Below are 17,548 nucleotides of genomic sequence, written 5' to 3' on the forward strand. Positions count from 1 at the left end.
TCTCATCCTATAGAGGACACATCTTCTGGGACACTGGTTTTGGAACATCAGTCAAGATAACCAGATAAAAGAACAACTATTGAAATAGTGTCATTGTTCTTCCTGGTATTTCAAAGAAACAGAGTTATTTTGGATGAGGGGAATTTAAGTAGAGCAGACCATACAGAATCAGCTAGCCATGTCCTTATCCGGGAAACAGCATTTTAGCTAGATCAGTTGTTGCTTCCCATTATTATTTAGAGCGAGTTTTAATTTGACGTACCAAGGCATTAAGTTGAGCTTTAAGCATTGCAAGGACAAGCATTGCAACAGTGCTGCTTGGCAGCAAGGCATGCCAGAAAGCAATGTTTTTTTCAAAGCACAAAGCAGGAGAAAGGGAAGATGCTGTTAACTACTGTTGCATCTCACTATCCCCCCCTATTATCCCATCTAAGCCGAGCTGTTCAGGATGCAGCCGTGTTGCTCACCCTGACAGAAGTAACACAAATCCGAGGAACACAAAAGCATTTGTTAAATACAATCAGCAAATTAGTGTTATTAACATGCACAGATGCAGGTGAGTATTTGCCAGACACCTTATACAGTAAGGTTAAACTAACTTGTTATTGCAAGAAGCTCCGTGAAACAGTTGATGTGGCAGTGGGGTGACTCTGCAAATTGAAACAGCCCGATGCTGGCCCTCCACGGTACTGCCCAGCAGCATTAGCACATCTCCTCACCCACACACCGTGCCTGCCTCTTCACGACGCGATGAGTTACCCGATTCACATCATCACTAACAGCGTGACTGAACTGGGGGAATCCAAGACAAGACAAGCTCACTACCTATTTTTACAGGATGAAATGAAAACAGAAAGAGGTGATATGCACTTGGAAGCATTGCTAGTACAGCATCTGTTATTTGTATAGATCAGCTCCGCTTTTATTATACAAGTATTAGTGCACATTTTTACTGCAATGGTACTGGGAGCATAAAATGAGTGTAACAGCTACATTGTGCTCGGAGCCCCACAAATACATAGCAAAATTTTTGTCTGTAATCCAGGGAGTTTACAACCTAATTCAAACTGAAACATGGGAATGGATATGTACAAATAACCAAGACAGCGTGACAGCAGGATGAGAATTATGAAAGGGATACATGAGATAGGAGCTTCTGGCATTGCTGAAATCAGCAATGTACCGAGTCGGAGTTAACTCTGACAACATTTACGAACAATTAGAATGTCACTTGGTTTCATAACAAAAGTTCTGAATCACACAGCATTCTGAATAAAACACAACCCATACAAAATTCTGCCACTAACTAGAAAGCAGCCACGTTATTTATTGGTATTAAAGACGAAGGTGAGAATCTCAACCTCTGATGTAATATAAATCCAAACGTATCATCATAAATATTTTGCCTAGGTCTCTCCAGCTCAACCCAGACAAATGTATTTTATTTTTCAGAATGTGTATGTAATATCACTGACCAGTAGGTTTCAAGAAAAACTGGTGTTATAGTAGCTGGATCAACAGCATGTACCAAGGGCACCAGCACCGCGGTCCCCTGATGCAGGGCCTGTGCAAGGGTTTTTGAGCTTTCCCTTGACCTTACCACGGCAAAGCTGAGGTTTGAAAAGTAGCCAGAAAATAAAAAGATCACAATGCAGATGACACAACCTCAAAAAATACAGAAGCAGCAGCTTATTAAAAACACGCTGCTTTTCCAGAAGACTGAGATACGTCAAGAGTAAAGGCAAAAATATCTCCCTTATTCAGGAATATATGGATATACACGAGCTTTTTGGAACAAAAATTCTAGTTGTTCCTAATGCATACTTCAAGACTGGATCCTATTTCCCTACCAAAAGTCCAGTTAAAAGGAAAACATCAGATTAAAGGATGCCCACATCTCTACACAAACAAGGACAACAATCACTAGATTTATTGAGCTGATCAGATTTGACTCAGCAGATGTTGTGACTTTAAGTGCACTGTCAGTTGGGAATCTTCGTTGTTCAATAAATACAATTCTTCTGTTTAATTTCTAAGACTGATTGCTAGCTGCAGACAGTCATTAAATATATTTCCTGATATATTTTTCATTAATCAAAGTGAAATCAAGTAATAAATTATGATGCTTCAAATGAAATTATAATCATGCAATTTTTCACATGGCTTAAATTATCTAAAATAAAGGGTTTTTTCTATATTTCTGTTTTTAAAACAGGAACTAGATGCTAACAAACATCTTAATATTTCATATTGCTAAAAGCGCCTCCCGGTGCCACTGATTAGCTTGACTTGAAAAAAAGAAAACAGAACAAATGGCATCATCAGTGCTTTCCTATTCTTAAAAATAAGAAAGAAGTGAAAGTTTGAGACAAAATAAGACAGACAGAAGAAGGACATAAAATGAATTGCTTTGCGGCTCATAAGAGGAACACAAACGTCATAGGAGCTTTATCTTACCGTGTGGGTGGCCTAATAAAAATTAGAAGCAAAGAAAGGCTTCTTGTCAAGAGACGGCCACCGCTTGCCTCCGACAGAAACCTTGCTGGAGCGGGGTGACTTTGCCGCCCCAGACTCCCGCTGCTGCCTGGCACTCGTGCCCGGCCTTCACACTTGTCATTTGCAAACCCGGTGGACAAGATAAGGGATTGCTTTGCTCGCAGAGGTCTGCTTTCCCGTGATAAACTTCTATCTCATCCATAACTAGATTTAAGATACGTAGGATACACTCGTCTTCAAAGCTGTCACCAGAAGGGATCTCTATCAATGACTTCAGCTTTCATACGCTCCAGATAAACTTTCCGTTTTAATCTGTGCCCTTTGTGACTTTTCAAGCTATCGTAACCATCAAAGTCCTAATACACTCCCGGATACAGGGTGCTCCAAATTAGATTCCATTTACCCAGCCAAACTTCAGGACCTCTATTTACTGCAAATATGACAGCTAGTCAGATCTAAAAGCAGTTTGAAAAAGGAGAGAGAAGAAATTTGTTCTCTATCCCCCTCTGCCCCACCAGGCTGCTTGCTGTAGCAATATATTTTAAAACTTTCATAAACTTCAAACAGAAAAAAAATAGGATCATCCATTACCATGTCAGCTTAAGTGATAACATAAATATATATCACAGAACATCTGCCACTAAATCATTGTTTATAGATGTCAGATCTCATTTATTATTAAAAAAAAAAACCCAAAACAAACACTTTAAAGCCTTCCTTATTATTTCACAAGAAATGACTGATTTCTAAATTCAAGGTGGAGCTATTCTTTCTAATCCTTTTATACAGAGTAACTTCTATTATAAACCTCAGTCAAGAATACCATTAGATGGTATTCACAAACACATTATTATTGCCTGAATTACTTCATCCCAGTATGCAGTCTAGAAAATCCAACAGATTTTCCCCATCGATTTTCCTCAACAGCCCCCATTGATTCTGCATGAAAGAATATGGCGCATCTCGGAAAACTTGCTTTTATCTTACTTTTCTTCGAAGAGTAGAAAATGTACTTCAAGGCATTATATTCTCATATCAACAATAAATTATCTAAAATTTACTTTTAGAAGAATTTATAGAGAGTGCTCCTCATTCACAGAAAGTATAAGATTTTAAAAATCAGAGTCTGTGTTTATAGTGCTGTGTTCGGCTGGTAGGGTCCGAGCGGTACAATCTTTTTGCTTTTGCATTTTGTCCTTTACTTTGCTTTGTCCATTTTTTCCCCTTTGTGTCAGCTGCCTTAATAACTCTTAAGTCAGGCACTCAGGGACCAAATTAGCAAATGATGGAATTATTTCTGAATATGCAATCTGTATCCTCTCAGGTACAAGTAAGAATCCGCTTGCAAAAGCCACTGATCTGTGTCACGGTAAATTCACCTCTCCAATCTGACCTCTTCCTCCCTCTCCAATCTCCAGTCATCAACAAATCAAGAATATCATAATGTTTTGTTTTATAGGAGTTTCTGTTGGCTTGCTTCACTGTGGTTATGACTAGACAGTCATTTTATTTTAGAAACAGATAGCTAAAACATCTGGAAAATCCACACAGTTGTCAGCCCTGTGACATTCAATGCCCTCAAACACATGCCATGCAGGTATAAAGTCACACTTCTAAAGGAGACACACTTTAAAATGTGAATGTTGAGCACATCCTGATTTTGATCTCTGCCAGTTCCCCATCTTTTAAATCAAACGGCCACCTAATGATTGCCGTGGTGGTTTATATATACGTGATTCATGGGCGCGCTCTCAGGAGGTCATCGGAAAGGTTGGCATTTCACAAAGTGGTACAGTACCGTCGTCAGCCATTACATTCTCCCACCTACGTACAAGCTAATTTGATTAAAGGTAGAAGATCAATCAAACTCTATTGCCTCAGAAAGATTAATTACCTCAGCACTTTCTGAATTAATTATTAGTGTTCAGCCGTGGGGATAGAAAAACCCAATACAGTAGAAGTAAAAGGACCCAACAGGCAGATGCGGCAGACTGGGATGTATTTTAGCCCAAGATTTATTATCTTTAACTAATGACAGTGTCTTCCTCTTTTACTCAAATTAGACCTAAGTGCTATAGTGTGTTTATAACTCAGCAACAAAAGAATTAAAATATTACTGTTACATTTCAACCTTACTGTGGAACTAAAAGCACACAAGAAGAGAACAAAAAAATGAAAACACCATAAAAAAACCCCAAACATATCTGCTGGCAAGAGCTCCTAGCCCCAGTTTTTGGACAGGGAACAAGATACTTAAAACTTTGTAGTTTTATTTTTTCTTGTGCCCCAGCATGAGGTCTGAAATCCAGCTGCCAGAGCAGCCTTACTGATGATGTTTAAAGACTCTATTTCAGCAGCTGCAGCGTTTCTGATTATCAGACAAGTCAGGATGGCAAAAAATGCAGCCATTTTCCCCAGGGAGAGCGAGCTTCCTATCTTCAGCTGCCTGCCGTCAGCGTGCAGCACTGACCCTTTCTTCTTCACGACGACATCGACGAGATTTACAGGACCCTCGAGCCGTCACTGAGGTGGGCTTCCCCAGCGCCCGGGCTCGGCCGGGCTCCCTGCCAGCACGGCTCCCCGCCGGCGCGGGCGCTGGGCGGCAGCGGGGCGAAGCTCCCCGGGCGGGCGATGCAGCACGCGCGCTGGCCCGGGGTCCAGCCTGGCGCTGGAATTCGAAGCCAAGGGCTAACGCAGAACTGAGACTCGGCAAACACGCTCATTGACAGCTTTTATATTACAAACATAGAAAAGGGACCTCCTGGATTGCAGAACAGATTTGCCGCTATTACAGAGGGTGATTTATTTGCCTTCTCAAATTTATCAAGCTTCTCGTTAAAACCAGTTAGCATTCTCATTCCCTGCTTCCATACTTCCTCACTGATCTTCTCTGAAATCCCCAAATTCCCGGCCTCAGCGGGCTTACAGGCAGCACCTGCTCCTTTGCCGGTGAAGCAACCCAGCGCTTCATTTTGGCCACCAAAATCTCTCTACCCCCATTCTCTGCTATTACTTGAGAGCAGTCCTAATCCCCAGCCAGCCTTTACTTTGCAGTTTAAACAAGCCAATATCAATTCCTTTTTCTGTATATAGGCATTCCATTCCCTGTTATTAATAACATTTCTTTACACCTGTTTCTCAAGTGAGTTCACCTTTCTTTAATGTGGGAAGCCAACACTAGTCATAATATTCCTGTTGTGGTGTCATCAACGCCTTGGGGTTTTTTTTTCCTTTCTTTTTTTTTCGTGTACTAGGGGTAACCCGGGATTTTTTCACAATCACATTAGGTGCTGGTGATTTATAGTTTATCTTTGTAATACTCAGTTGTTTTTTTTCTTTATGTCATTTTCAGCTGGTGATTTATATACTAGTTACATACACCCATTCCTATGAGAAAGACTCTCAACTATTAGATTTCATCCCACTGCTATTACTCCAAATCCTTAGCAAAATCCAATTCTTGTGTCATACACACCTCCTCCTCTATATTTTCAGTGATGTTTGGCTTTGAGATAGCAGAATATTTCATTGACATGTTCCCGCTTTTTAATGCCAAACTCATTAATGAAGATAATGATGGAGATTTTTCTATTCTTCTATTAATCTGTGTCTTTTCCTTCTTAATTACTTATGCTCCACCTTAATGTCATTATAATAGTTATTAGTGCTTAAATCTATATAGACTAACTATACATGTATTCCCCAATATTAAAAATACATGTCATTGAAGTGAGATAATAGAGCTAATCTAGTACTATTCTTGGGAAACTTAACGATATCATTTATTGTTTTCTGTGTACATATATCTTAGTTTCTTTCTTGTAAATGTTTTCCAGTAGTGAAGCCTGACTGAGCACTTTTTTTTCTCGACACGTTGTCTCTTAGAATTACAGAAAACTAAGGAAAACACTATCAGTTTTGATATCCTGGGAGGAAGATTATATCCTCTCCTCCACATGAATGCACTGAACCTGCTCTGACTTTTAGTTCCATTATCATCATTCTTCATCAGCCTGTCTTCCCTCTCATCAACATCATCCTTATCAAAAATTAAGGCAAGGTGAAAGTGTTCTTTTAATTTTGGGGAAGAAATATATGCTATCTTTAATCATGAACAGATGTCATCCTTGCTGCAAACCTCCTTCTTATGTGACTAAATACCATAGATTATAGTCTTAATTCTTCTTAAGACTAATTCTCTTGAAGTCTGATGATCACTTGAAGCCAGCATAAGCTTTGCCCCAGCTACTCATTCACTCGTTTGCTGTCCAGAAGTAGTGCCTCGTATAACGAATGAAATTGGGGAACTGATCTGTTTAAAAATAACTTCCCCCCCAGATCAGATTGAACCCAGCTGAATTCTTCTATCCTGTTCACCCAAGCAGCTCTACAGATGCTTGTGCCACCACAAGAGAAGGTGCAACTGGGAGATGCAACCAAGCAGCCACAGCCACCTCTGGCAACACCAGCTCAAAGTGACCATGAAGTCACAGCACGTGTCGGCTCACCTTTTGGCCATCCTTTCCTTAGCGCTACACCTTCTGATTTTCAAGACAACTTTCGTGGCTTATTAGTCACTAATTCCTGTTAAATATTGTTACGGAGACTCCCTCTCCTTAAGATGCCATTTTTCTCTTATTCAAAACCCTGAAATCTCAGTGTGATTCGCTTCATGAACCAGTCCTTTAATTTTTAACTAGCTTTGTTTATACTTCCATTTTGTTTATGCAAAATAATTACAATTATTTAATTGCACATTACTTTCAGGTTTTCTGGGTTTTTTTCCCCCCAAAGCTTCCTCTTATTCCTCTTTTTATATATTATATATTCCTCATATATTCCTTATATATTCCTCTTATTCTGCCCAATTTCTTAGCTGAACTGGGTGCATTCTACCTTCTACAAATAAAAGTAAGAAAAATAGTTTTATTCTCTAGAGGAAAAAAAAATAGCCAGATTGTTTTGATAAGGCTATAAAAACAGGTGAAGCATGAAAATTTGTCCTTAATACATTACACATGTATTAAATAACCCAGCATAACTGGGGTTAACATGTACCTTTCAACCCCTTGGGTCAACATCACTGCTTACAGCCACTAAGTGGGCACCATTGAGAGCCAGTTTGCTGGGGAAGCTTACAAAAAGAGAATTTGTTACTTTTTGTCTACGTTTGTAGTGTGTTTTGTATTTAAACATAATACAGGGGGGGGGAAAGAAAAAAAAAGGTGGTATGGTTAAAATCCTTAGCATAGGGAGTTATTAGAGCATCCTTATTAGTTTGAGCAATTTATGAGCAGAAAATATATGAATACAACATACATTAGTGCTCTTACTTAAGGATAATGTTCTCTACAAACCTACATGCATTTTTATATTACTATTTACTTAGTGTGACAGTTTATTGGCATCTCTTCCTTATAACGCATCTGCTACACTGCGCATTATGCTTTTTTGAGGAGGCAACTAAAGTAAGAGGAAACAAATCATTTTAAATAGCCTATTGCTAATTTTAATTAATACAGTCAATTAATTTTAAAGGTGTACATATAAATTGCTCATAGTTTTCTAACCACTGTATCCTTACACTTATTCTTTCCCCCTTGCTTCAGTCCTATATTGGATGTGAAGTTGTAAGGCTTCCTCTCACCACTGTTTCTCAGTTTCTGTTATTTTAAGTTATGCCCATCTTTTCAGTGTTTTGTAATAAACGCTTTGCTATTGCTAATAAATGGAAAGTTTCCAAAATACAATAACTTCCAATATTAGAGAAACAAATAAAACCTAAGAACTGTATTCAGGAAAAACAAGAGGGAGAAAACACTTTTGAATATATCCCTGCGTGAGGTGGTGGCATCTGTCATCAGCTTTCATAAACCACTTAACGTCTCAGTAGGCTCTAGACATTATTGAAGTTGTTTCATCCCAACTCTATGTCTCCTTCACAGGCAAAGTTGAACTAAATCACCATTGGATGATTAATCGGGCTTAATGTTTCCGACAACGTTTCAGATTAAGACAGGTCAGATATTAAAGATCTTGAGACAGAATGAAGGCCATGCTAATTCTGTTGTATGAATTCTGCTCAGATTATCTGACCATATGTTCCTTTCTCTTTTCCCATTAACAACATTTTGGCCCATGAAACACAAATAGAAATACTTCTAATATATCATACATTAGATGAAAAAACCAACAATCACAAATCTAGCAGCATGTTTGTAGAGGAAATTATCAATTCAGAACGGTTTTCACTATTTCACTATTGACTAAATGTGTCACGCACGCACAAGTGAACGAAGTGAACCTCAGGCTGAGCACTTTCATAGATCAGCACACAAGATATTTTGGTTGCTCTTACCTACAGTCAGTCACTTTGCAGAAGCATACTGAATAAAAATATGCTGTGGGTCTTCCCTTTCTTTTTTACTTATATGTATGAGAGCACACAACAGACATCTATTTATATCTGCTTGTTTTGATGCCACTAGATGCTGCCATTAATATAAGCATAAAACACCAAAAAGGACTGCGAACTACGCTTTCTGCACTGTAAGCATCATGCTATATTGTGTCAATTAAACTGTTTCAATAAGATACAAGTTAGAAGGGCAAAAAATCTTCACATAACATAAATGCTAATTAAACTGTGATTTCAAGTTGAAAACTGAACTGTCAGGTAATTAGACAGGTGATTAAACTTTCTTCAACTTCACACTTGAAAAGACATCAGATGCCTGCTTAGTCTCCACACAGTGATATGTGTCAATGATATTCCGATGTCAAAGCTGTATTACTTTCAGGGCAACATTCTAGAAGAATCATGATCCATATTTCTTCTGAAATTGCAAAAAGCACTGGTAAGTCCAAAACCTGAGCCTCTTTGTAAACGGCAAGGCAGGATCCACATGCCTGTTCTAACAACTCCTCATACACGAGGTCCTGTCCCACGCTCTCTGCACGGCAGGACCCAAATACTGAGTTCATGCGCACCCTTCATGTGCTCACTGCAGCAGAGCATAAGTATCAGTTACAAACAACAAAAGGAGGAGGGAGCTGGAAAGCAAGTTCAGATCATGAGTATGCATAGCAAAAGCAGCAAACACAATATATAACTTGAAATTTTCTTCCTTTTGGCGTATATTTGTAGCCCTTTAGAGCCTCATTCTGTGAAGAACTCAGTTTGCCTGCCTAGAATATTCTTAGGGGTATATTACAGCCTCAAATATATAAACACAAACAAAAGCAAACGATGAATAATGTTTTCAACACAACATCCAAAAGCTCTGATGGTTCTTGTCACCTGTCTATCAGCTCAGAAAAAATAATGTTCTGGCATTATTTCAGGAACCATATAACTTTACAAAGTTTAAAAAGCCTGAAACTGAGGATCCCCAGTTAATAGTTTATGAACTAAAAGAAAAAGAGAGAACAGACCTCATCCATGCAGACAAGCCCGTCAGACTCCAGTCTCGGGCCGCAGAAGGCAAAGGCAGCAGTGTGATTTCCAAAAGCCAGGCTGAATTTGTCAGAGCCAGCTCGGAGTCAGAGGTAATGCTCTCTGCTGGATGCTGTATTTGCCAGTGCAGAGATGTAACTACCTTCTCACAGAGCTATTTCAAGAGCACAGGACTTACTAATTCATTCTTCATGATACACTAAAGCAGCTGAAATACACCTTTCGGGCCAAGTTTTGCCCAGAACAGATGTATTTTCAAATCACTTATTAGGTCGCTAACAAGGCCTTAGAGGCTGACACACATTCAGGTGTCTCTTTATCAATGGCACGGTTCAATTTAATCCAGATAAAGAGCCCCTGGACAATTAACAGTTGACTAAAGTACCGTGGAGTCTCTAACTGGCTATCACATCATGGCAGAGAAAGCAATACCAGTATCCATAGCTCTAGCATGGTCCTGAGCTCACCTTGATTTTGCCTAACTGTTTTCAATATCACGAGAAGCCAGTGATATCAGCAGAAGTAAGATGACAAACTCTTTTGAGATTATTACTACAAACCGTAGTTGCTCTCAAAAGACAAATCAAGAAACCCTTATTTCTGGAGACTGCAGTGTCTTCACAGACCTACTCATCATCCAAAAGTTCTTCCTGTTAAAACAAACTACTACACGCAGCAGCGTTGGGTAGGGAAACACATGAAAAAGCATAAGCTCCCTCAGAGCGGTATTTATGACCGTAAGGGCAACAGTGTTAACCTCGTCAGAAAGCCCCTCCGAGTATAGCACAGCAGATCTGTCAAAATACCAGGCAATCCACACACTCTTTACAGCTCAAGCCTGTTTTATTTCCAATGGTCAGACTTTGCCTTTTTAGAAATGTAGGGCTTCTTTGACCACATCAAAATCAACGTTCAGTTTTAATAATGGCCTGAAAAAGAAGCCCGCTTTCGATACTCAAATGACTTAGCAACTAAGATGACCAGAGTTCGTCACTTACTGGACTCCGGGTCTGAGTTGCCGTCTCCTTCTGTCCGGCTGTTGGGTGAAGCTTGCTCATAGTACTCTTCCTGGGGGAAGCCGAGGGGCAGAGGGTGCGATGTGCTAGCACCGCTGGTGGGTTCATGGTCTCCGAGCCCACTGTCACTGCAGCTTTCCTGGGAGCCATCTGGTAGGTGAAACGTGACACGGCGCTGAGGCTACAAGGAAGGAAGAAAATTATATGGTTTCCACTACAGTATCAGTAATTGCTTAATGCAACCAATTTAGGAAATGTATTATTTCAGTTATCTGCTGAAGACGCATTATCTAGAGTTGTGCACAATTTCAGGCTTTCATGAACAGGCAGCCTGCTTTCAAACCCGCTTCACCTGACAGCACTGCTTTCTTCTATTTTTTAAAAATGTAAGCCCTGATGCAAAATGAAAGACACCTCAAACTAAAGAGATTCTGTCAGACTTCACAAGTCTTTGGATGCCTTTTGTATATTGACTTGGAGATTTCAATCACTTTTTGAGGCTCAATTTATTTCACTGCTCAGTTTTCTAGTTTTCAAAAAACATTTTCTTTCCCATTAAAAGCTGTTCCACACTTTTGGGCCTAAAAAATGTGACACACTTCTGATGTTGTTGGATTCTTCTAAGGCAGAGAAAGAACGAGTAACAAGCCTTATGTATTGAAAACAATTTTAATAGATTTTGCACATCCATTAAACTAATGAATTAAAAGTAGATTCCACTACTCTCCTTCGGACATTTCATTACGACCCCTTTGATTTCTGTTATACCACAGATCTGTATCTGAACTGTAAAAGGCTGGAAGCTGGGCAACAGAGGGCTGAGGAAGGAAAGCATCACGGCACAGCTATTGAAGGAAGGGCCAGGTGAAGGAAGCACCCGACGCATCAGGCACAGGACGACGTTTGCATGACCTAAGTGACTCTGCCTGATTTAGGAGCTGAATAACTGAAATTTAAACCTGTCCCAGTATTAAAAGAAAATATGAACAAAGAAATAAGCAGCTCTCCTGCTTATTTCCATATGTCTTATTTCCATGTGTCTTGGAAACATGAAACATGAAGATTTAAAAAAACCCCTCAAAATAACAATTTAAAATGTTCTTAACTTGATGTTACTCAAACTTCCATTTGAAAAGCAATGCAAAACTTTCCAGTTCCAGAATTGCTGGGATTAGTAACGCTGGAGATCAGATTTGTCATGCAATTATGCAGAAAAAGTATATACCTTGTTTATAACACAGCAGATGTTGTTAGAGGTCCCCAGATATTTGGTTCCTATAGGTGATGGTGTTGAACACCATCGGTTATATTACGTTTTTGCTAAAACGTTAAGTTCCTCTATTTTCCAAAATCTCTTTTTATCACTGTGACATTATTTCATATGCCCACAGACAGCTGCTGTACAGTGTGGTACAGCCAAGAAAATGGCAAGATCAACTTTACCTATGCAATTCCTGACAGATGTGCGTGAAAACTCTTCTTAAAAGCTACCAGTAAGAAATTCATGGCTTTCCCAGAAAATCTGTTCTAGTGCTTCACTGTTGCTAATGGAGAGGTTTTCTTCTAATGTCTAACCTGCCTCTTTCTTGTTACAAAATCAATCACTTCTTCAGTCCCATCCATCATGGTCTGGTTATTCCCACTCATCTTTCTGGCATTTGGCACTTTAGTCTACTTCAGAATAAACAGACCTTATTATTTCAATCTGTCGTGTGCCTTCTGATATCTCTTACTGCTCCCCCTGCACACGTGCTCACACATGCTTCTCTGTGCACTGCTCAAAACTCGTTACGCAGCTTCAGCCGAGATCTTTAAAGCGTGGAGTAGAGCAGAAGGATCATTGCACATCTCCTGCAGGCTCCACTACTGCTTTGCCATTTTCATGGCAGTGTAACACATTTTCCTTGCCAACCACCATAATGCCCAGCTCCTTTTCTAATGATCTTTTGCTAGTTGTCCACTTTCTGGTTATTGCCATTGATTGCTGGAGCCTAAGTGCGGCACTTTGCATTCATTCTTCCTGCCATTCTGTTTTTCCAGATGATTTCGTCTGTTTATCATCAAGTACACTCTGCCTTCCAGTCCTGCTTTCCTGTTTACCAAATTTGCAGATTTTAGATTCTCCCTCATTAGGCAGATCTTTAAGAAAAATTAGAACAGATCAAGCCAAGACATCAGTTGAGGAGCTCTGAAAACCTGAACACAGAATGACTTCCCATCACACAGGATGGAAAGGGGAGAAGAGATCCCTCCCGTGACTGCGAGAGAAGCCTTACAGCCCACTGGAAAAAAATTCCGATGGTGAAAGGCTCACAGCTAACACCCCCACACCGCTCCCCATGCATTTTTGGTGTCACCAGAAGAATCGTATTATTTAACTCTCTAGCGAGCTGTCTGCAGCTGCTCCCAGGGCTCCCTGGAAGGCTGGCTGGGACAGTGGTCCTGCTCTCCCACCGCCTGCTGATCCTTTTCCCACCACAGATGGGTAGAGATACATGGGGTGTCTTTGCACAGCCCAAAAAGCAGATGGATCCACAGAAATTACTGATACAGCTTAGCCTCTTCTACTTCTCAACTGCTGATTGCCTCTCAGAGCCCTAGTCATACCAGCAGTCTCAGCTGACTCTTATCTGAAAGTCTGAATAACTGAAGTGAAATCCAGTGAAATCCAGTGAAAATATTCTGGCAATGTTTCTGATTGACTCCCCGCATACAAAACTGCGCCAAGCTTGCATAACCATACAGCGACGGCATGTGGAAATGGAATATGCTACTTCTTTGGTCTTAAATGAGTCTGCTATTCACAGTACCTATGAAAAATCAATCTTCATCGCATAAACTATTTGTAAAAACTACGTGTATTTTGTGAGGTTTACATTGCCTTTATGCTGTCTTGCGTTGCACGTGCTGTTTGGTATTCATGTTATGTTGTATCTTCTCATCTGCAAGTTACCAGTAGACCTTAAGAATAAAGTGTTTTTAAAACCTTATTAGCCCAAGCTTTAGCATTAGATTCCAGTATTAGCTTTTGCAAATGGCTGGGAATGCAATGGTTACTATTACGTGCAACTGGGATTCACTAAGTTTAAACAAATGAATATTTCTGTTCATGGTTTGTTGTCAAAATACAGCAAAAGTTCTTTAGCAGATGACAATAAAGGAGACCAGAAAGTCATCAAGCCTTTTTTTTAACTGCCTAGCCCAGTGAGAAAAAACAAAAGCCATACCCCAAACGAAATTAAAAATATCACTAAGTAACCCTCACGTTCAGTAAAAAAATGTAAATATTTAGTAACATAAATTGAGATGTTATGAGTAGGAAAGACAGAAACCATACAATTTAAAATAAACTGGCATCAGCTAAAGGCTCATGATTTTTAATTTGATAGCGTCCCTTTGTATGTCACACCTGATAACGCTGATGACAGAGCACTTTCAGAAGAATTTACCAAGATAAAAAAACCCCAGCTATTTCCCTACATGGCAGTGCTGCCATTTTCTTAATACATGCAGGCATCAGACAATGATCTGGAACAAGTAATTCTAATAAAATTTTGCCAAAAGCTGGGACTTATCTTCTGTCACAATAATTTTGGAAATTTCCTCCTTGAGGCATTTAAATTTCAATTTATAAGATTGCAAAATATCCTCAGACTCCAGCTGCTTTTCTATTTATCTCCAAAGGGAGTTAGCACTGATAGTAATAGAATAACAAGGATTATGGTTTGTTTTATTTATTTGACTGACAGTATATTTTTTCAAAAAGAGAGAAATGCAAGCAAACCCATTATGTATTCTTAGTGGATTCAGAAAATGCTGATGTAGGAACTTGTAATGCAGACAATTAGACTGATAGGGGAAAATGAAGTGAAAATTTAAGGAAAAATGTACAGTACTATATAGTTTCTCTGACATATTTAACAATATTAAATTACTCTTTATTGGTATGAAAGAAGAATTTTGCTTCCAGAGATGTCATGAACCCAGACACAAATTCTGTCAGAGGTCTCACACAGCATCCAAAAAAGAACTGCATTTTGTAATAGCAGTGTGTGTCTGGAGGGATCAAATTATCTCAGAAAACCGCAAACCTTTTACTCTCATTATTGAAATTTATATGAAGACTGATCAAAGCCCCAAACTATTCTGTGTTCAATCTTTCACTACAATAATTAGACTGTGGCAGTGGGAATAATAAAAGATGAGTCTAAGTAAATAGCTTTGGATACATTGAAGGGATGATTTCTGGAATTATACACCAGGGGTTAGCCAATTTATAATCAAAAACTGAAAAAACGTAATAGAAACAGCAGCAGATATCAACTGAGGAACATTAAACTATTAACCTTATTATCTTCATTCATTGAAGCAAATTAATATCCTTTTAAAAGGATACCATAAAGAAAAAATACTACTGTTTAATTTATGTTGAATTAATTATATTATTTAGATGATGATTCTGATTTAAAACAGACCTTATTTAGGAGATGCTGTAAGACAGGATGAAAGTAAAAGAATAGGACTACTTCAATGTTTTTTCTCCACTACTAGCATCCAGTGAATAAAGAAGTAGTCAAAACTATTTTTTAACTTTAAACTCTAGTTTTTCTGCTAATATTCATTTTCTCAGTTGCTTATGTCTTTCAAATGCTAGGAGGGTATGAAATGCATGCCTTAAATAACCAGACAACTATCTTCAGCAATGACCGGTACTTCTTCTCAGTTGTTACAGAAAATCCCTAATCAAACTTTAATTTCCAGCTCAAATCCATTTATACCCAACTATCACCTTTTGTTCCAAAACTACAATCTTTTGTTCCGTATGCTTTGATAGAGACACACAGGACCCGGCTACTATCAATGTAAAATTCTCAGAATAACATGAAGACAAACAGCTTAAAAGCATCCAACCACAAACCCAATGGGAAACATGTCTATGTGTTGAAACTCAAGAAAGAAAAGCTAGTATTTTTATTTTTTCTTTCCCTAAACTTAGTAGTGTACAGCATAGCTATTATGGCCCAAAGAGTTTCTATCAATTGTTTTATAAGTCTGTATTTCACATACTCATTGCAGCTCAGAGCATTAAATGTAAGATCTTACTATGTTATCTTGATTACTTTGTAATGGACAAAATACATAATATAGTTCATTATCATTTTTCACTCAAATTAGAATAACTTTGCTGGGTAAAGTACTGCTTGGACGGCCGGGCCCAAAGACTGGTGGTGAATGGAGTTTACTCCAGTTGGCAGCCGGGCACAAGCGGTGTTCCCCAGGGCTCTGTGTTGGGGCCACCCATGTTTAATATCTTTATCAATGATCTGGACGAAGGGATCGAGTGCACCCTCAAGAAGTTTGCAGATGACACCAAGTTGTGCGGGAGTGTAGATCTGCTGGAGGGTAGGAAGGCTCTGCAGAGGGACCTGGACAGGCTGGATCGATGGGCCGAGGCCAATTGTATGGGGTTTAACAAGGCCAAGTGTTGGGTCCTGCACTTGGGCCACAACAACGCCATGCAACACTACAGGCTTGGGGAAGAGTGGCTGGAAAGCTGCCGGGTGGAAAAGGACCTGGGCATGTTGGTTGACAGCCGGCTGAGCATGAGCCAGCAGTGTGCCCAGGTGGCCAAGAAAGCCAATGGCATCCTGGCTTGTATCAGAAACAGTGTGGCCAGCAGGAGTAGGGCAGTGATTGTGCCCCTGTACTCTGCACTGGTGAGGCTGCAGCTCGAATACTGTGTTCAGTTTTGGGCCCCTCACTACAAGAGAGACATTGAGGTGCCAGAGCATGTCCAGAGAAGGGCAACGAAGCTGGGGAAGGGTCTGGAGCACAAGGCTGATGAGGAGCGGCTGAGGGACCTGGGGTTGTTTAGCCTGGAGAAAAGGAGGCTGAGGGGAGACCTTGTTGCTCTTTACAACTGCCTGAAAGGAGGCTGTAGAGAGGTGGGGGTCGGTCTCTTCTCCCAGGTAACAAGTGATAGGACAAGAGGAAATGGCCTCAAGTTGTGCCAGGGGAGGTTTAGACTGGACATTAGGAAATTTTACTTCACTGAAAGGGTTATCAAGCATTGGAACAGGCTGCCCAGGGAAGTGGTTGAGTCACCATCCCTGGAAGTATTTAAAAGACATTTGGATGAGGTGCTTAGGGACATGGTGTAGTGGTGGTCTTGGTAGTGTTAGGTTTACGGTTGGACTCGATGATCTTAAAGGTCTTTTCTAACCTATACAATTCTGTGATTCTGTGAACTTCTGAATTTTTACCAGCAACGATCTCTCTTTTCTTTTGGAGCATGTATAAAGACACTGAACACTCTGGGTCACCATTATTACACACAACTAGAAACACTTCACTAATAACGAATCACTATTGTTATCACCTTTTATGATTTAGCAGTTAGGGTTTTTTTTAATTTCTTCAATATGGCCTGCAGTGATTCAGTACAGGACTGGGGTTTTTTTAAAAGAGCAAAATGAAGGGCCTGTCTACTTGGGGGAAGGGGAGAAGTAGTGTGTGTCAAAGTGATGATATCCAGCTGATTTGATCAGTCCAAGCTTAGCGGACATTAAAATCAGTATTT

The 17,548-nt window shown here is 39.7% G+C and overlaps 1 protein-coding gene across 2 annotated transcripts in view; it reads right to left on the reverse strand.

Moving 5' to 3' along the window:
- The window catches only part of PCDH11X (protocadherin 11 X-linked), a 516,015-nt gene that overhangs the window by 129,501 nt on the left and 368,966 nt on the right, over positions 1-17,548 (reverse strand). For both annotated transcript variants that reach the window (XM_075513176.1, XM_075513175.1), the window contains one exon: positions 10,951-11,149. In XM_075513176.1, coding sequence (XP_075369291.1) covers positions 10,951-11,149 — 199 coding nt within the window. The remainder of the gene's footprint in view (positions 1-10,950; positions 11,150-17,548) is intronic.

The sequence above is a fragment of the Mycteria americana genome, chromosome 10, assembly GCF_035582795.1.
Source record: "Mycteria americana isolate JAX WOST 10 ecotype Jacksonville Zoo and Gardens chromosome 10, USCA_MyAme_1.0, whole genome shotgun sequence".
NCBI lineage: Eukaryota > Metazoa > Chordata > Aves > Ciconiiformes > Ciconiidae > Mycteria > Mycteria americana.